Genomic DNA, 19251 nt, shown 5'->3' with positions numbered 1-19251 from the left:
CTGCTATGGGAGGTGGAACCCAGCCCCACCTTCGACAACAGAGGAAAAGCCACGAGACAAAGGGCCTGAGACCAGGGAGATCACAGGACCCCAGACCAGCCCCTGGCGGCCCAGGTTTACAGGAGAGGGACGTGAACTTCCAGCTGTGTGGGCCACTGTTCCTTCAGCTCTCGTGCCTCTGGGGTTGGCCTGATCCTAACTGATACACTGGCCAACAAGGTCCTCGAGTTTACGCAGCATGGGAGGCAGCGCTCTCGGTGGTGATGGACACGCACGGTGGTTTTGTGGACATCCCTGGGTGCTGCCCACTCCCGGGTACGCTCCAGGCGTTGTGCTCACAGCCTGCTCGACCCCAAGGCCCATGGCACGGAGAGCACGTCTATGCTGTTCTCTGCTTTCCGTCCAGAACCTGGCACAGTGTTGGGCACACAAGAGATGCTCAATAAGTATTAATCAGTGAGGTTGGGTCCAAGTAGCTACCCGAGCTCGCCTATGTGGTTGTACAGACTTGGCTTGGAAAGCTGGGCCATGCCAAGGAGTGTGTAGGGGATCAAATTGCTTTTTCTGTGTGAAGAGCCACCCCAAACGCAGTGACCTAAAACGGCAATCATTAGCTCATCTTTCTGTGGGTTGGCAGCTTGGGGGGCTCACTCTCAAGGCTGCTGACAACCTGTCTGTGGCCTGCGTCTAGCTGGCTGGCCGTGCCTCTCCGGGGCAACAGGGGCATGAGCCTTTTTCAAGGCTCCAGGAGGTGCCCCCCATCAAATGTCCCATCGGGCAAGCACGCCCCACATGGGCCTGGAGGAGGCGTGGCACTGGGGCTCTGGGCTCCGGGCTGCAGACTCCAGGCTGGCCAGAGAAGCAGATTCGGGGAAGCTGTGAGCTCGAGCTCGAGCTCTCCCTCTCCCTCTCTCTGTCTCTCTCTGTCTCTGTTCTGCAGGAGTCTCCGATAGAAGTGATCACGCAGGTGTGGACACAGGAGTTGCCTGGTCCCAGAGTCAGGACAGGGTGGCCCTGGGTCCATGTGCCCTCGGACAGGCCAGACCAGGGGGGCAGCGAATGGAGAGCGGGCACCTCACTGTCAAGAGGGCACAAGACTCCGTGGGGGGGGGGACTGGAGGGGCTGCTGTGTGCTGTCACCTCCTCTGGGATGGCCCTTCCTGCTACCGGCATGGTGCCTCTTCACAGCCGCCCTACTTGATGGAGGAGGACCTGGGGCACAGAGAGGTCAAGTCACCCAACCAGTGACAGAATTGCAGCCACACCTCCACCTCCTGGCTCTTATTCTTGGATCCCTCTGAGTCCCAAGGAATCTCTGCAAAGACTCCCCCCACGCACACCCCTTCCCCCATTGAACACCCCCCACCACATCTTTTCCCCAAGGAAGGGGAAAGGAGCACGTGTTCTGTGTGCCACCTGTGCCTCGTGGGCCTGGAGACCACGGGTCAGAGAGGCACCGGCCTGGGGTGGGGTGCTGGTGTGTTTCACTGTCCCACGAGCCCGTGTGTGGTGCCTGGCACAGTCCAGCTGTGTAGCCCTCACGGCTCCCTGTGAGGTGCGGACTGAGGGTCCTCATTCTACAGACGGGGACGCTAGGGCGCAAGGTCAAAGAACCTGCCCGGGCCACACACTAGGTGAGATGGGTCGCAATCCTGAGTTCCAGGGTCCCTGCCTCCTCTACAGCCCTCTGCTCTGGGCACAGTGTCATGGATGGGGGTGGGGCAGCTTGTACTCCATCTGGAAGAATGGACAGGCCTAAGGAAAGCGAGGGTGCCGGAGTCCAGGGACAGAGCGGCCGGTGCAGTGGCGTGGAGGCAGGACGCCTGTGCCTGGCGGGGATGCTGGGAAGATGCCAGGTGGGTGCACAGGTGTCTGCGGTGCAGGGAGGCAGCACAGTCCGCATCCTGCTCTTGGGGGTCCATGAGCATCTGTGTCTGGGGTCAGATATTCTCCCAATTCTCGAAAATCAGCAGTGAGCCTTTTATGTAAAAACTGGTTTCTCTTTGATTTTCCAGAGTGGTCTCAAATGCATGAATTCATTATTAAAATCAAGAAATCACTGTAGACCTAAAAGGAATACCATGTTTTATGCCAATTATATCTCAGTAAAAAAAGGAAGAAACTCACGCATGTAATGTATTCCCACTTCACCACCCACACATGCATCTACTCCTGGGATATTTATTCCCCCAACAGAGCTAGGAACACTTGGAGTCAGTAAGAGAATGTTTGATCACTTGGACTCAGGATAAACAGCCTCTCCAGTTCTGAAAGGTCTCTGGTTCCTCTCCTCCGACTCACTTAAAGGCGGGCAGCCTGTGCTACACCCCTGTTCCCCGTATGCCCACCATGAACCAGAAGAGCAAGGGTCCTGCGTCTCAGGCGGCACTGAGAATGGCAGCGGCCGCCCAGTGAGAACTCTGCTACCCGCTTTAGCCCGCTTTCCTCTTTCAGTCTTTGCCTCACACACAGCCTCCTGCGTTCATGCACCTGTTACGCTGGATGATGCACGTACCTAGTGTTTGTTGGCCTCAGTCTTTCTCTTCCCATTACAGTGTTACTCCGGGAGGGCAGAGATGTTTGTCTGTTTTGTTCACCAGCCGAATCCTGGTGCTTACAATGATGTCTAGCATAGAGCAGCTCTTCTAGAACGGTTGGTTGAATGAATGCATGGTGCCTGGGCTCTCTGAGTTGGCTATTGTCTCTTTCGTGGGTGAAAAGCTGCAGGGTCACACAGGTGTGGGAATCTAACCCCCACCCTAGATAAAGTAATCAGCAGGATACGTGGAGCAGGGGGATGAGAGGGAGCAAGCACGGCCGCAGACCCAGGAAAAAGCACAAGTTACATTTCCTCTGCAGGTTTATCTATCAAGAAGGTAAGCTTCCCAGCACAGTATAGGAATCTTAGGTGTGGAAGAAATGCCCCAGAGAGGCGCAGCTGGCCCCAGGCAGCTAAGCCCTCACCTGGGGCTGGAGCAGGAAAGGCCTCCTGTGGCCGGTGGCCAGGGCCTGTCCCCCAGACCAGCAAGCAAAAGCAGGCCATTCTCTCCTCGAAGCCCCCCGTCCCAGGACGCCCTCACCTTTATTTTTTTTTAATCCTTTTTCAAGATGGTATTTCAGCACAGAAGAAATTGCATGCTCCGAAGAAAGTATATTAGTCGGAAGGTGAACCCAGACGAAAACCACAGGCGTTGTAACAGAAACGGGTTAACTCTGAGCGCGAACCATCGAGCGAGCGGATCGTGCCCACGGGGGAGCCTCCTTTCCCTCCCGTCCCCGGAGAAGCTCATGGGATCCCTGGACCGCCGGGTCGGGACGCCCACCCCCCGCGCGCGCGCGCATCCTCTGCGCGGGCGCAGCCAAGGGGGTGCGGCGACCCCGGCCCGGCTGAGAGGGGCCCCCCGCCCCGCGCCCCCGGCCTGACCCCGCGCCCCGCCCGGCCCCCACCCCCACCCGGCCGCGATAAGGCGGCGGGCCTTTGTTCCGCCCCCAGCTGGGTAAACCGCGCCGCCGCCCCTCGCCGCGGCCGCCGGCCCCCGGGCACCTTTGTCCTGCCCAGCGCCGCGGACAATGGCCCGGGGAGCCGCACATTGTCCGGCACCTTGTGTACACTCGGGGGCGGCCAGGTGCGCGGCCGCGGAATGCAGGGTCGGCGCGGGGCCGGCGGGGCGGGGGGCGCGCGGGGGGCTCCCGGCCCGCGTCCCGGACCCCGCCTTCCCGCGAGGGTCCCCCTGCCTCTCGGGGTGCGGGAGGGGAGCGGCGGGGGCGCGGACCCTGGAGGAAAGCCCCGCCCGGCCTGGGTCGCCAACCTGGGACTGGCCGGACCCCCGAGCGTGGGACCTGCGCGGGGTGGGGGGAAGGGGGGCTGTTTCTCGTTGGCGTCCAGTTTGGGACACACCTGGCAGGTCGTAAAGTGATTTACGAAGTGAAAGTGTTAAACGAGGCCACCAGCTGGAGCCCCGACCCGGCTTTATGAGTTTTATTAGGTGCCCTATTATGGAAAATAAACTTTAATCCGACCATAAAAACCAAATCTGAAAAACATATTTGCCTTGTAGTCTGGAACACTGCAGCATTCTTGGTGAGTCACACCTCCGAAGGGATTAGTTTTATTGAGGGAGACGCAAGGCACCGCAGGACTTTGATACGGTTGGGGGGCGCCCACGTCCTGCGGGGACCCCCCCACGAGGCTCACACCCGGCGCGGCCCTCCCCGCAGACCCCCCCAGCTGCGCCCCGCACCCCACCGCGCGGCGCGGGGCCGCTCCCCACCCCGGGAGCGGGAGCGCAGTCCCTGCCCGGGGCTGGGGCGGGTCTCCACCCCGGGGGCCGCAGGCGTCAGTTCACCCGCAAACCTGGAGGTGCTCGACGAGCCGGCCTGGAGGGGCCGGGGCGCCCCACACCGCGCGGCAGCGGCAGCCGCGGGCCCGCACCCGCAAACGCCGCTGCTGCTCAGGTCCGGGCGGCCTGGGGCCAGGCGCTCCCTTCCCAAGCCTTCCGCGATCGGGAGTCCTACAGCAAGTCTGCCCTTTCTGTAGGAGGGAGGGAGAGCGGGAGGAGGAGGGAGGGGGAGGAGAAGGAGGAGAGGGGCAGGGAGGGATGGAGGAATGGTCTGTCTGTCTTCCTTTTAATCATCTCAGCCATTTTAAGCGTCTAGCACAGTAGCAGTGGCTGTGTCCATATCGCTGGGCAGCAGCTGTCCACAATTTTCCTTCTTGCAAAACTGACTCCCTATCCATTGAACATCTCCGCTTTCCCCTTCTCCCAGCCCCTGGCAACCTCCATTCTATGTCCTGTCTCTAAGAATTTGACTATTTTGGATCCCACAAATAAGTAGAATTTCGCAGTCTTTGTCTCTTTGTGACCAGATTATTCCACTGATCCTAATGTGCCCAAGGTTCATCCATGTTACAGCAGGTGTCAGAATTTCCCTCTTTCCTTCCACCTCTGGGCCATTGTGAATAATGCTGCAGTGAGCATGGGTGTGCAGATACCTCTTCCAGATCCTTGCCAGTGCTTTTGGATACACACTCAGCAGCGGGGCCGCTTCTAGTTTGTGGTGGTGGTGGTGGTTTTGAGGGCTCCCCGTGCTGTGTGCATAATGCCTGCACTGCTCCACACTCCTACCGGCAGTGCACAGGAGTTCCGATTTCACCGCATCCTTGCCCACCCTTGGTATCTTCCGTTTTGCTTTGTTTTTGTAGCAGCCGTCCTAGTAGGCGGGAGGCGCTATCTCGCGGCGGTTTGATTTGCGTTTCTCCAGTGGTTAGTGAGCTGGGTGCCTTTTCATGTGCTTGTGGACCACTTGTATCTCTTCTTCAGAGGAATGTTCAGTTCCTTTGCCTATTTTAAAATTGAGTTGTTCTTTCTGTTGAATTGTCGTTCTTTATGTGTTTTGGTTTGGTGTGTTTTAAGGGGGGAGGGAGAGGTAATTAGATTGATTTATTTCTTTTTAGAGGAGGTGCTGGGTTTGAACCCAGGACCTTGTGTATGCTAAGCATGTGCTCTACCACTTGAGCTATACCCTCCCCCTGTATTTTGGATATTGACCCCTTATCAGATATATGACTTGCAAATACTTTCTCCCTTCCTAGGTTGCCTTTCGTTGTGTTGCTTCTTTCCTCTGCAGCACAGAAGTTTTAAATTTTGATGTAATCCCATTGGATGATTTTTGCTTTTGCTGCCATAGAAAACCTTTTACGCAAATCTTTCCAAGATGACTTCTGTCTGGGTTACAAAGCGGAGGAAGGCCAACTGACGAAGGAGCAATCCCATTTCATCTACATCCTAGCCATTTCTGCACTTTTCAGGCTCCGAGTATTAAAGGTGCCTCATCAGGGCCTCAGACCCTGGGCCAGAGCTCCACCAGGGCTGGACAGGTGGTGGTGGGCTGTCGGCTGGAGGGCGCCCAAGGATTGGTTTCTTCGTCACAAAAAGGGCTTTAACCACATCCTTTTGCACTTGCTGGGGATACTGGCACAGGACAAGGTGCCCTTTCTGACAATGGAGGACAATTCCCCCATTAGGGTGAACACAGCGAGCTGAGGGTCTCACCCTGGATGGCAGGGGTCAGGTGGGGTTCCCAGAGGGCAGGGTCCTCTTTGGGGGGGACCCTCGCTGGGTCTGCGGGGTGCACACCGCTTGGGTAGGGAGTGGGGAGACCCGGCCAGGCACCCGCGGCTTCACCACCAGAGGCCTGTGGGGCCGTCCGAGGGCCAAGCCTGGGCTTGTCTGAAAACAGTACCTTCGTCCCCCTCTGGACTCTGCTGGGTGGACCTGAAGCTGGTCCTGGAAACCAGGTGCTGGAGGCTGCAAAGCCTATCTTCCCCGGCGCAGGGTCTGTGCGTGGGAGGCTGGGGGAGACACGCCCCAGCGGCAGGCAGAGCAGGGCTGGCGGCTGTTCATTAGGCGGAATGAATTGTTCGTTGTGCCCAGAGTGGGTGAGGATGAGCCAGTGATTATATTTAAATTTGCTATAATTGATTTGGGGAAGAGCTACTGTGACAAGAACGAATTGATCATTAAATTTATTAGCGAGATAAATTCCGTCGCGATTAAGCAGCTGGCTGGAGACGCTGGGGCCTCGGGCGGGTCCTGCTTCCCCAGCCGCTAAGTCCCCGCGCCAAACCGGGGCTTGCTCTGCTGGCGACCGGGGGCGAGGGTCACAATAATTTTATCTTCCTTCAGTGCTCCTTTTCCCCTTGTCCCCAAGGGAGCCAACAACTCTCGGGGTTCGGGAGGGTCTACACCTGGGGTGAAGGGACAGGACGTCCTCTAGGGTTGGAAGCACCCCCCCCACACCCCGCTCCAAGCCGGAAGCTACACCCCTCCCAGGCCAGCCTGCCTGGTCCCTGGTGGGCCCAGTATTGAGGTGGGAGCACTGGGGCTGGGCCGGCTTAGCAGGGGGGTGCGGGGGAATAACCCCCAGATGTGGAGCCAGCCGGAGAAGAGATTGCTTCAGGCTGAACTTCACCAATGTGGTAGAAATTAAAACGAGATATACACAGATTGCAGCTTTGTTAAACCCCCAAAGCATCTGTCTTTCTCCTCTCCCACTCCCCACCCCCTCTCTCTAATTTTCCCACCCCTCTCCTCGGGCCTTCGGGCTTTCCCACCAGTTGCAAACCCAGTCCCGGTTCCCCCAAAGCACCTTTGGACCCCGAGGCGGCCGAGGCCCGCGCCCTGCCGCCCGCGCCCAACAGCTGCTCTCGCCCGGGCTCCCAGCAGCGCCGCGCCCCCGGCCTTGGCTGAGGTTGGATTTTATGGAAGGAGCCCGGGGTGATAATGAGCTGCCAGAGAGGATATTAATCTCACCCGGGCCCTGAAGTAGAGGAGTGGCCGCGCTCGCCCGGGCGGTAATCACCCAAATGAAACTGCAGGCCCTTCTGAACTCATTTATCAGCTGGGAGTAGGGGGAGGCCAGGGGGAAGCGGGAGGGGAGGGGGAGGGGCCCTCACCCCAGCCCAGGTGCTGGTGAAAAAGTGAAACAGAAGGATGGAGGAAGGCACGGGGGAGGGAGAAAGAAGCGGTGTCCCCTGATCACCTATTTCCTCCGGGCCCAGGAGAGGCCCCCGGGTCAGAGCCGGGGGAAGGGGAGCCGCCCGCAGGGAGGGCGAGCGCGGAGGCCGGGGCGGCGGGTTGAGCGGGCATGTGTGCAGCACATGGCGGCGGCCGGGCTCGGCCCGGGTGATTGATGGCGCGCGCGGCCGCCGTTTATTAACCCGGAGCCGTTGCAGCTCCGGCGTGAAGCGTTCCTGTCGCCCGCTGTTGTCCTCGCGGACATTCGCGCAGATCCAAGAAAACCGGCCCTGGCCAGCGCGAGGAAGGGTGTTCTGCGAAGGCCCGCGGCGAGGAGAAACGCTCCGCGCTCTCGGAGACCGTCCCGGAAAGGTGCGGAGGTAGCGCCCCGGGCCGTGCGGGCCGGAAGACCAGGGAAGTCTAGTCTTCGGAAGCTTGTCTTTTGAAACGAATAGTGTGTTTCCACTTCTGGAATGCCAGTGAAGCAAGAAGATCCTCAGAGAAATAGGAAAAGAAATACACGGAGTCCAAGGCTACTTTTTTGAACTTCTCGCATCTGGGACCGATGCTAGCCTGGCCCCCGCTGACACCTGGACTCGGGTATTTTTAAGCACGCTTCCAACCTGCGACTCCCCAGCGGCCGGAATCCAGTTCCCCACCGGCCGCAGGGCCCAGAGGAGGGCGCGGTGCTGATACCCATTGCCATTCTGATCGCTGTCGGCTGAGGAAGACACCCCACCCCATCACTTTAACCACAAACATTGTGAAGCCTGATTTCACAACTCCCACTGAAAGATTTGCACCCTCGTCCAGTAAAAAACCAATTTATTTTACATTCCATCATGGGCGATGGGAGAAGCTAAATGATAATTTAGCATGCGCAAGTAGACCTTTCTTTATATATATACACATATAAATACAATATACAAAAATAAAGACAGTACAGTTTTGGGATTTCCAGCAGTTTGAATGCTCATGACATAAAGTTCCCCCCCACCCCAGATACATAAGCACGAAACATTTTTTTCTTTTTTCAATACTCAGAAGAATGGCGTTTCCAGAGAAGGTTTCAAGTTTCAGGAGGTCGCTTAACACTGTAGATCTCCGCCTTCTCCGTTCAGAAGAGGGGAGTCAGGAGGCTGCCCCCGTGGTCGGTTCTTCTCGCAAACACCTCCTCCCAGCGCTAACCAAATTAAATTCGAAAGAATAGGAGTTCTAGTTGGAACCTGCTGGGCCTCCCTCTTTCCGTCCCTGCAGACAGGTGCCGTGGCCCAAATGGGCAGCCCCAGGACCGGGCCACCTCGGCTGTAACCTGGGCGCCAGACATGGGGGTCCCCGCCAGTCGCCCGGCTGCCCAGGGGCGCGGGAGAGGCCGCGGCATCCAGGGCGCATCGCCGCCCGGCCGCCCGGCCGCCCGACGGCCGCGGGGCTCCTACTGGGACGGGGGCTGGTGGCCTGGCCCGCAGGGCCGCGGGGGCGGCGAGTCGGCCCCGGAAGAGCAGTCGGAGGAGGCGGCGTGCGTGCTGGCGCCGTTGCTATAGGGGAAATGGTCCTCCTCGTCTTCGTCATCCTCCTCCTCGGGGTCACTGTCCCTCAAGTCCCGCAGGCGGCGTCCACCGCCCTTGTCCCCGGGTGCCGGCGGCCCCAGCAGCTCCTCGTCCCCCTGGTCTTCGGCGCCGCCGCCTTTGCCCGCGCCCCCGCCGCCCTTCTGTTTCTCGGCCTCCTGCGCCGCCTGCTCTTTGGCCTTTTTGCTGCGCTTCCACTTCATCCTCCGGTTCTGGAACCAGATCTTCACCTGCAGGCACAGGAGGCATGAGAAACAGGCCACCGCCACCCTCGCCCTGAGTCCCTGGGCTCCTGCACCTGCACCCCGCCAGTGGGCTCGCCTCCCTCACCAGGCCCGGGAGCGGGGACCAGGGGGGTGGCGCTCCCACCCCGGGCATCGGCAAAATCCACAGTTGAGTCCGGGGCTCCAAGGAAGCGCCAATTACGATCCCAACCCCCCCCCCAGCGGGTGTCTTCTCCCCGCGCCCCCGGTCCGGTCCGCATAGAAAGGGCCAGGGCAGCTAGGGTACACGTCTATAAATTTCAAGATGTTCCCTCCTCTCTTTCTGGAAGGAAATTTCTCTAATGTAGCCTGGGGACGACCTGCTTCAGAATGGGGTGGGGAGGGTGAAATTCCTGGGCCCACCTGAACCTACTTCTGAGGGCCAGTATAGGCATTTGGCAGAGGCAGGGATGGGGGCTTGGGCCGGGGTGGGGGTGGGGGTATGAACTCTGGCCCGGATATTAATCCACAGACTGAAGGTCAAACAGGCTCAGCTCCAGTTGCCCCGGAAGCACATGATCTAGAGAGCAGAGGTGACGGTGCCCCTGGGAGGTTCAGGAAGCTGCCCACCTGGGTCTCCGTGAGCATCAGTGAGGTGGCCACCTCGAAGCGCTTGGGCCGGGACAGGTACTTGTTGAGCTTGAACTGGTGCTCCAGCTCCAGCAGCTGCTGGCTGGTGAAGGCCGTGCGTGGCCGGCGACACTTCCCCAAGAGGTTGGACTGTGCCTGGGCTGGGGTGGGAGAGGGGCGTGAGGCTGGCAACCGGGATCGCTGGGCGGCCTACTCCCACCCAGTGCCACCAGCACCCGCAGGCAAGGCTGCCCACTCACAGGCCCTGCAGAGTCGCTGTTATTTTCTTCAACATCAGCACCCTCTCCCCTAAGGAGGCCCTGGGGCCCAGGACCCCCAGGGCCAGCTGGAGCCAGATGCTTGGGGTTAACGGGACCAAATCTTTTTATCTCAGATGGGGCCTGGGAGTCCTGATTAAAGAGACCCTATCACCCAGGATCCCCCTCTCCACCTGGCTGGGCATTGGTAGAAATCGGGGCAATGGGCAAGAAGCAGAGGCCCAGAGACAAACCTCCTCACTCTTCCCTGCCGCCCTCACCTCAGGCCCCAACCCACACGTCCCAGAATCACTTCCCACGTCCTCCTGCCTGGCAAAGACCTGGTGCAGCACCCCTCACACCAGCTCCTCAAGTACCGAGGAAGGAGAAAAAGGAGAAAAGAGGAAGGACAGAAGGAAGGAAAAGGACCGAATCCTGGGCCTAAATGTGTGTTTTCATCAGAGACTCTGCCCTCATTTAGAACGTTTTCCTGACAGCCCCACCCACGGTGCAGAGGGGGCGATCCTAGGGAGCCTGGAAGGCTTTTCAGGACAATTCTCATCACACAAATGAAAGGCCTAGGCACAAGGGGGATCCGGCTTTCCACGCATTCAAGGAGGTCTCTCCGCTTTATTTGCATAATTTCACACGGTTACATCACAGAGAGTTTTATGACCTCAAAACGAGACTTCCCTTGATTTCCCAGGAGCCTGACAAGTGTCAGACAATAAAAGAAAGGAAAGAGAAGAAAAGAGACAAGAGACCAGCTCCGGGCAGGAGAGCTCAGGCTCCCCCGGGACGGGCAATTTGCTTTATGGGAAGGCCCACGCCCCCCGCTTTAGTTAAACAAGGCCCCGAATTCCCAACTTGACAATACATTAGAACTTTAATTAAAACACTGGCTCCAAAGGGACCATTTGGGAAATGCCATCCAGTGGCTGAGACACCAATTAAAGGAAACCAAGCAGGTTTTCCAGCGACCAGAGGAGGGACTCTCAGGACACGTTCCGGCACCGACGCCGGTTTATTGCTGCCCTTTAGGGTGCGGTGCTCGGCTTCTTTATCTGAACTTAAAACTGGCTGGGTTTTAATTCAGCTACCACTAGGCCGAGATTAGGAGTGAGGGACGGCAAAGTGTGTTGGCGAGGGGATGTGGCTTTAATTGATTTTCTAGCCAACGTTGAGCTCCTTCCCGCCCCAGGGAAACAGCCAGGTGGCCAGGGAACCCAGTGCGCAGGGAGGCCTCTGTGGAGAACACCGCCCCCCATAGTGGGAGACTGTGCGTCCCAGGCTCTGGGAAATCAGGTTATTATGAAAAATCTGTGGGGTGACTTTCCATCAGAAGAGATCAGCTGGGCTCTGAGGCAGGGCCTGGAAGGGTGCCCTGGGTTTGGACGATGCGGGATTCAGATATGCCTGAGGCTGCAGCCCTCAGACTGAGAGGTGAGAGCAAGATTTCCCTCTTCTTTGCAGGAGGGTCAGGAGGGACTATGGAAGGGATGGGTGGCCACTGGGGCCTTCTGGGAGCTGCGCTGGGAAAAGCCTGGGGTGGCTGTGGGCAAACAGCGCACATGCTGGGATTTTCTCACCCGGCTGTGACTTCTGCAGCCTTCTGGGATCCTGGCTTTTCTCTGTTTAGTCACAACCATAGCTTCTAGCAGAGGAATCCGAATTCTGGCAAATGTTTATTTCTGTTTTCTTTTTTGCCTTTTCTCCCTCCCATGCCTGCATCTCCCCAGTCTAAACAAATCCACTCAGACGGAAACAATGGGGTCTCTTTGTTTGGGTGTTCCTCGGCTGAAAGCGTAAAAAGCCTCATGCATCTTTCTCTGAGTGGAGCCCGGGTGGGCAAGCGGACGGACCAGAGAGCCTGACTCTCCCAAGTACCAGTTCTGTGCGGCCGCGTGCCAGGAAAGCCCGAGAGACCCAGGCCTCCACGAGGCACCCAGCCTGGGTGGAGGGAACGCCGCCTGCGGCCCAGAGGCTCTCCCTCCGGCTGGCGGTGGCCAGCCCTCCCGCGCTTCGATCTTGGGGAGAGGTTTGAGCTGTGTTGGACGCCTTGAATTTGGAGGCCGGCACCTGCTGCTTAGAGCCCTGCAAGGGGGTACCTGAAGGAGGGCACACCTCTCGGGCTGCTGGAGCGTGCCAGCTCTCGGTTCAAGTCAGGCCACCCACCCCCTGGGCATCGCACTCCGGACCCAGGGCCCTTCCAGAGGCAGGCAGAACCTCGGGGTCGCCAGAGCCCTTGCCCCGCATCTTTGGGCCTCTTGAAGCTCATTTCTCCTTCGCTACTCCTGGATCTCTCCCTAACCTGGGAGGGCCCGGGGGGTATCTCCAGAATCCAGAGTGTGGACGGAAGTCAAGTCCGTTTCCCGGAGGATAAACCCCTGGTTTCGGGGGCACCTGATTCGCAGGCCCCCTCATTCACGGTGCTCTTCGGCTCGCCTTCCCCCACCACTTCCTTCACTTCTCGCCCGCCAGTTAATCATTAAATTTTAGTCTCACGCTCCCAGTTGCCCCTTCCCGTTAAAAGAGGGAGAGAAACGAGGCCCGCGCGTGGCCATTGTAATAATTCGCTGGCAATCCCACACGCGCAGCCCGCACGAGTCCTCCCAGGCCCCGGGCAGAGCCGAGGCGGCTTCGCGGCGCTTCCGCAGACCGCTCCGAATAGAGAGCCAGGGCAAGGAGGAGCCAGGTGCAGGAGGATGCGCCGGAGAGCCTTCTGCCAGCGCTCTCCTTCTCCCGTGCCTTCCTCCCTCCCCAGGCCGGGGGCTGCGCGGTACTCACAGTTAAAATCAGGCATCTTGGGCAGGATCATGCCCGCGGTGGACGCACGCAGCCACTGGTCCAGCTGGAAGGTGCTGGCGCCCAGCTTCATGGGGTCGGCGGGGTGCGTGGGGTGCGCGCCCTGCACCTGCGGGTACGAGTAGGAGAGCGCCGGGTGCTGGCCGGCCAGTGCAGCTGCCGCCGCCGCCGCCGAATAGCCGTAGACCGGGTGGCCGTAGAGCGCCGCCTGCGCCGGGAGGCCCGCGCCGCCCTGCGCGCCCCCCGGGTGCAGCCCCAGCGCCAGGCCCCCAGCGGCTGCGGCGGCGGCGGCGGCAGCGGCGGCGGCGGCGGCGCCGGGGTGCGCGTGGTGGTGGGGCCCCCCGGGTCCGCCACCGGCGCCGCCCGCCCCGCCGCCCGCGCCGCCCGTGCCCAGGAAGCCTGGCTTGGGCAGCAGCGCGCAGTGCGCGGCCAGTAGGCGCGGCGGCGACGGGCTCTCCGCGCGCAGGCGGTCGGCGGGAGCCCCGTGAGGCTCCGAGGACGCGGGGCTGCAGCTGCGGCTCGTCCCGCTGCCTGCCCCGCCGCCGCCGCCGCCGCCGCCGGGGCCAGCTGCAGCGGCCGCGAGCGATGTGACCAGGGCCAGCGGAGCGGTCTGCGCCGAGGCCGCTCGCGGGGGGTCCACGGCCAGCAGCGCGTCGATGCGGAAATTTTTAGATTTTTCCATCAGCTCGTTAGGGGCTGGCGCTCAGGGCTCGGCGGTGAGTGATGCGGCCGCGTGCCGGCTCGCGGCGTCGGTGGGTGGCGGTGGCAGCCCCAAGGCTCGGTATTGTTACGATTATTTGCCAGTAATCAAAGTCGCCGCCGGAAACTCAGCCGAGGGTGACCATGGTCCGGGCGCCTCCTCCGTGCCGGCCCCGCCCCGGGCCGCGCTCGCCCGCGCTCGCACTAACTCCCACGCGAGTGCTCCGGCGCGCCGGGGCCCAAGAGCCCGGCTCAGCGCTGCAGCCCTCAGGCGACCGCGCCGAGGCCGCTGGCGCCGTGGTGGGGACCCGCGCCCCTCCGCGCACTTGAAGCGCAGCGCGGCCGCCGATTGGCGCGTGCGGCGGGGGCTTGGGGAGGGGCTCCAGCCCCGCCATTGGCCGAGGGGCGCACCTGTCACCGTCCGGGTCGCCTGCCGCCCCGCCCCTGCGCCGCGGGGTCCTAAACAGCCCGGGGTGTCGAGCCGCGAAGGCGGGGCGGGGACGGCGGCCAGGGGCGCAGCCTGGGGTGCCTGCTCGCCCTCCTGCGGGTGCTGAGCCGCTCGGCGGGCGCTGGCAACCTCCGGGGTCCGTGTGGGCCACGGTGCCCGAGTACAGCTCTACACACGCCGTCCCGCTCTGGGCTAGTGTCACTAGGGCGCGTTCACTCCCTCCTCCGCGCCAGCACTTAAGTTTGTCCACTTCTTCAAGGGGAGCCACCCCTGCTTCCAGATCTAGCTCTCTGCTCAGTGACGACCGCACAGTGAAGACTGTTCTGGTCCCCAAGTCCCGCTGTTGGGTCTCCAGGACCCACAGGAGCGCTTTGTGTCCCTGTCGCCAGGCTTCTTCAGGTCGAACCTTCTCACCTACTCTGGGAAGTTCCCTGCGTTTCAGGTGGTGTGTGTGTGAACTTGCCTTCCGCAGATCCTCAACTCAGCCCCTCCCTGTCAAGGTGAGAGGGCAGAGTCTGGTGGTCCCGCCTGGGAGACCCCAGCTGGCTTGGAGACGTTGCCCACCTGCCGTGGAGCAGGTCCTCAGTGACGGAGCCCTTTCTCTCTGCTGAAGGACACCACTGGTAGGCATGCAAGAGACCCATCTCGGCCCAAGAAGGCCCCACATGGGAGGCAGGAGTCATCCGAGGCCTGTCACTCTGGTCCTCCTAGCCCCCAGGCCCTAGGCAGGAAAATTTAGTTTCTCTCCTCCTTCCTGCAGTTCCTGGGAAATCAGAGGAAGGGGCTTCCCTTGGCTGAGCTAGCTGGTGGAGTGAGAATCCAGACTTCACTTCCACCCTCATACATGCACATCAAATATTTACAGTGAAAGCACTTCCAAGGGCTTTTTTGAAGCTGAAAGAACCAACAGGCAGGAATTCAGCGCCTACCACCAACAGGCTTGGTCCACAGCTTTATTAGACCCAGTCACCTTCCCCAGGCAGAGATTTGAGGAGTTCGGGTTCTGGAAGCCTGGCTTCCCATGCAGGTGAGAGGCGAATAAAGGACAGGAAGGGGGCTGTGGGAGGGGCAGAGGACCGAGAAAAAAATCAGGGCCTGGTAAACTTTAAAATCAGCAGGTCAGATTGCTACAAGTGGGATTTTTTTTTAAACATAAATATAGGGCTCAGTATAGTTTCCCTTCAAAAGGCTTTTGTCCACGTGAGGGGTGATCGCAGCAGTTATGGTTACGTTGGAGAGCCTTGTTTCTTTTTCATTCTAACAGGGTAGTCCTGAGACCCACTAGTTGGAAGATCAGGAGGATAGCAGTGGATATGGCAGCAACTGTTACATGTTGTTAGCTTTGCAAGAACCAAGATTCACCTTAAATAGAAGTGACAGTGTTTACATGGCGTTTGTCTTGTTTTCAGATAATATCTCTTTGTGGTGGTAAAAATGCAGGCCTGCCGCTAAGTGGAGAGAGGGGTATACTCACATTTCTTGAACACCTACTATGTGCCATGAGCTTTCTAGTATTATCTTCCTCAATCTTCCGTATGACACCAGATAAAGAATTTCATCATCTCCATTTCACAGAGTACAGATTCAGAGACGTTGACGCTCTCATCCCAGCAGAGCATTAAGCCTCAGTGTGGACTGGGACCAAGTCTGACGGCAGGGGCCTGGCAATTCCCACCTACTGCCCTCAAAGTCCCAGTGTCCCCGGCCCCCATCCTGTCTACTCCTTCTGGAGAAGGAGGGCTTTACAAAGAGACCTCAGATTAGGCACCTGTTCTGTACAGGAGACCCTTCACCCTTCAAGGAGGGGCTCCTGGCTGCCACTCTGCCTCCCCAATTCAGAGAGAAGAATTGTGGCTCCCACTTCTGATGGGCATTAGTGCAAGTTCTCCTCACCTCCCCCTCCTCCATCTGCTGGGATGGGTCGGCTGTCAGAGGGCGATGATTTAGGAGGCTGGGGGAGGGGAGTAAATGCAAACTAAATTTCCCAAGATTGTTCTTGGAGAGTCTGCCACCCCCTTTCCTACCTAAAAAAAAAAAAAACAACAACAACACTATCAAGGCTGTTTTAGTTGGTGATGGGTGTACAGTCTAGACTTCATCAATCACCCCACCTTTCTTAACATCATTCTGTTTTTGTAACTCCCAGAGGAATTCACATCACCCTTTTTCATTCCACAGTGAGTATGCCCTCAAAGTCCTGCCTCCACCACACTTCTACTCTGCCTGGGACCAGCTGAGAGCACTTCCTGAACACACAGGAAGGACACTGCATGTGGGACCCAGCTCAGCAACTTCACCCGTTAGTTACCCCCGAGTCCACACCACCTGTGGGACTGAGGGGGGGGTGGTCTGAAGAGTACTAAGCCTCTCGCCCTGGGTCCTGGTCCTGGCTGCCTCACTAAATGCAGTGTAATTCTGGAGGTAGAAGCTCCTTTATTTCGACGGAGTTTTGTTTCTCTGTCTAGGAAAACCGAGCTTAAGACGAAATGGACTCGGTCATGCTAAAGGGCTTTAAAATGATCGTATGCTCTGTTTCTGCTAAGAATAAGGTAACACATATTGGAGGTCTCTGAGCTACAGGGAAGAGAGGGGAGAGGGCTAGGAAGTTGGGTTCTTTGTGTGGTTTATGACGTGTGAAGCGGAGCACACTGAGGCTCTTCCTGTTTCCAGCATCTGTATTGATCCAGCCCAGCTGCTTTGAAGAAGGTTCTGGGCAGAGAGGCGCAGGGCTTGGTCGTGGGAAGGGCCGCAGCGAGAGATCAAAGGTCTGGCCTGAGAGGTACTCCCAAGCCCAGTCTCCAGGTGTCTGGGAACAGCATCCAGCCTCCACTTCCCAAGGGACGCAGCGAAGGCCTTTCACCAAGCTGGCGCGCGTCCTGGCCTTTTCCCTCCTGGAACAGCATCCCTCTTCTCTTAACGTGTGGTCTTCCTTCGAGATGCGGAATACTGCCTGCAGTCACCCTTTCTCCCACTACTTAGAGAGGAGGACTGGTGATTTTTACGAACAACTGAGAAAGAAAAAGCTGTTGTCATCCAGGTCCATTCATGTCTGGGATCATAAATCTGGAGTTGGGATGGAACCTATATATTCACATGTTCAGACGATGGAAGGCGGCGTCTTTATCACTTACATATCGCCGCCTTCCACGTGAAGCGGGGCTGGCACAACAGAGCAACGGGCAGGAAGGCGCCCCGATGCTGCCCCTGGAGCACAGGCTAGAAGATGACTTTCCCTGGTAACCCCTTTGCACAGAGCTTCCCAGAGCTTGCAGTTTCCAGAACTGGGACCAGGGCTCGCGCAGACGACTTAGCCTGATCGGCTGAAACCAGGCCGTCTCCCCGGGATTACTCAGTTGAACTCCAGTTTACCCTCTGGGGGTTTCCTTCAGGAAACAGGCCTGGGGATGCTGCGTAGCCCGCCTGAGGGCGGAACCTAAGCTGGCGGCGGCAGCGGGTCTTGAACCCGGGCAGCGGTTACTCTGCGGAGACGCTGGTTGAGCTGGGCAGGGCGCGCAGCCGGAGGCAGAAGGGCGAGCGCCGGAAACCGGGCGAGACGCTCGGCGCACGGAGCCGCCGCGGGGACCCACGCAGGGGCCTGGGGGCGCGCGGGGGGGCTGGGGTCACCGGAAGGCTAGCGCGGGGGAGGGGCGGGTCCGCGCAGGTGTCCCCGCCGCCGCCACCAGCGGAGCCCGAGGGCCAAAGGTATCTCGCAGTTAGCGCCGCCCTTTGATCTGCCGACCTCCTCCCCGACCCTGCGGCGCTCGCCTTTCACAGGGGTCTGGAGAGGCTGGGACCCAGCAGTCGCGCCCGCAGGACGCGCTGCTGCCTTGGCTTGTCGGCCTCGCCGCGTGCACCTGGCTTCGTGTCGGGCCTTTAGAGAGCGCCGTCACCGCCGACCCCACCTCGGGCCGGAGCCCACCACCGGGCGCCCTGGGGCCGCGGGTCTGCCCATCCGACCCAGCCCTGGCCGCCAACCACCAGCCCAAACCCGGGCTCATTGCTGAGGGCTTGCTAAGAGGTCCGGGGGATGCTGCAGGATTTAAACCCGTAGAATTCAAACAATCCAGCAGCCTACGGGCCTTCTATTTTTGGAAATTTCCTCCACATACAAAAGTCTCTGCGATCTCGTTAGACCTTGGGCGACCTCCCTGCTTCCCGGGACACCAAAGGGAAGGGAAGTGCCCTGCCCAGCGCTGGGCGTGCGGGAGAGGCAGTCCCCAGCCCCCGAAGGTTTCTGTCTGCCCTAGGGAAGGACGGGGTCTCCAGCGTCTTCTGTGCACAAAGTCAAAGCTCCTGGGTTACAAAGAGGAACAAATTCTCCCCCAAGAATTTGAGAGCCTGGGGGACACTCATTTGAGCTCCTTTATTATTTTGTTTTTGGAAGGGAGGTAATTAGGTTTGTTTGTTTTTTTATTTTTAGAGGACGTGCTGGGGATTGAACCCTGGACCTTGCGCATTAAGCATGTACTCTACCGCTTGACCTATACCTCCCACCCCGATTTGAGCCCCTCTAATCACACTAGGGGACAATAGCCCTCAACAGAGATGAGAAATTTCCGTAAGAACACTATATTCTTGCTGGAGGATTTAAATTTAATTTTCAATTTAATTTAATTTAATTTAATTGGAGGTTCACATAGCGCCCTCTATGCCATGCTGTTGTCAGAAACAAGGTATGTAGCACACATACCTGCGAAGTCAGCTTTTTCAGAAGGCGGAGGCTGGCAGGACCCCTTCCAAACCACCACTAACGGTGATCTGCAGCGTCTGTGAGTCCTGCGCCCTGGGGGGGGGGCGGGTTCTTATTTTTTAAAACTGAGAACAATGTTTCTCTGCTTTGAGAAAGCCCGGCTTTCCAGTCTCCTGCGGGAATGTGTCTTCTCCAAGACTCGATTTCTAAGGGTGCACCGTCGCTGTTCAGGCCGCACCGGCCCAGGGCCACTGGGCACACCTCTCAGTGGGAGGAGCAGAGGGTGGCAGAGCCAGCACCAGCAACTCTGCACCCACCCCAGGTCAGACCTGCACAGGCTGGCGTCCACCCCAGCCTGGACCATGCCCACTGACCTGCAGGCCTGGTCCTGGGGGGCGGGGGCAACAGCACAGGGAAGAAGCACAAATCCAGGGAGG

The 19251-nt window shown here is 59.1% G+C and overlaps 1 protein-coding gene and 2 long non-coding RNA genes across 3 annotated transcripts; 2 read left to right on the top strand and 1 right to left on the bottom strand.

Moving 5' to 3' along the window:
• Positions 1-7140: 7140 nt before the first annotated feature.
• On the top strand, positions 7141-8471 carry LOC140697504 (uncharacterized). Its single transcript, XR_012074640.1, has 2 exons — positions 7141-7354; positions 7736-8471. It is a non-coding gene; the product is annotated as an uncharacterized lncRNA (long non-coding RNA).
• A 478-nt stretch (positions 8472-8949) lies between these two features.
• MNX1 (motor neuron and pancreas homeobox 1) lies at positions 8950-13659 on the bottom strand. The gene is made up of 3 exons (XM_072965350.1): positions 12960-13659; positions 9916-10076; positions 8950-9312 (listed from the first exon to the last, which is right to left on the bottom strand). Exons 1-3 carry the CDS (start codon positions 13657-13659, stop codon positions 8950-8952), a joined length of 1224 nt encoding a protein of 407 aa, XP_072821451.1.
• A 1338-nt stretch (positions 13660-14997) lies between these two features.
• On the top strand, positions 14998-15510 carry LOC140697503 (uncharacterized). The gene is made up of 2 exons (XR_012074639.1): positions 14998-15151; positions 15389-15510. It is a non-coding gene; the product is annotated as an uncharacterized lncRNA (long non-coding RNA).
• The last annotated feature ends 3741 nt before the right edge of the window (positions 15511-19251 follow it).

The sequence above is a fragment of the Vicugna pacos genome, chromosome 7, assembly GCF_048564905.1.
Source record: "Vicugna pacos chromosome 7, VicPac4, whole genome shotgun sequence".
NCBI lineage: Eukaryota > Metazoa > Chordata > Mammalia > Artiodactyla > Camelidae > Vicugna > Vicugna pacos.
This window is presented reverse-complemented; position numbering and strand designations above follow the sequence as displayed.

Coding starts and splice junctions, on each gene's coding strand:
- MNX1 (XM_072965350.1), bottom strand. CDS start 13,659: ATGGAAAAATCTAAAAATTTCCGCATCGACGCGCTGCTGGCCGTGGAC. Junction 10,077..12,959: donor CAAGATGCCTGATTTTAACT/GTGAGTACCGCG, acceptor CTCCCACCCCAG/CCCAGGCACAGTCCAACCTC. Junction 9,313..9,915: donor TGATGCTCACGGAGACCCAG/GTGGGCAGCTTC, acceptor CTGTGCCTGCAG/GTGAAGATCTGGTTCCAGAA.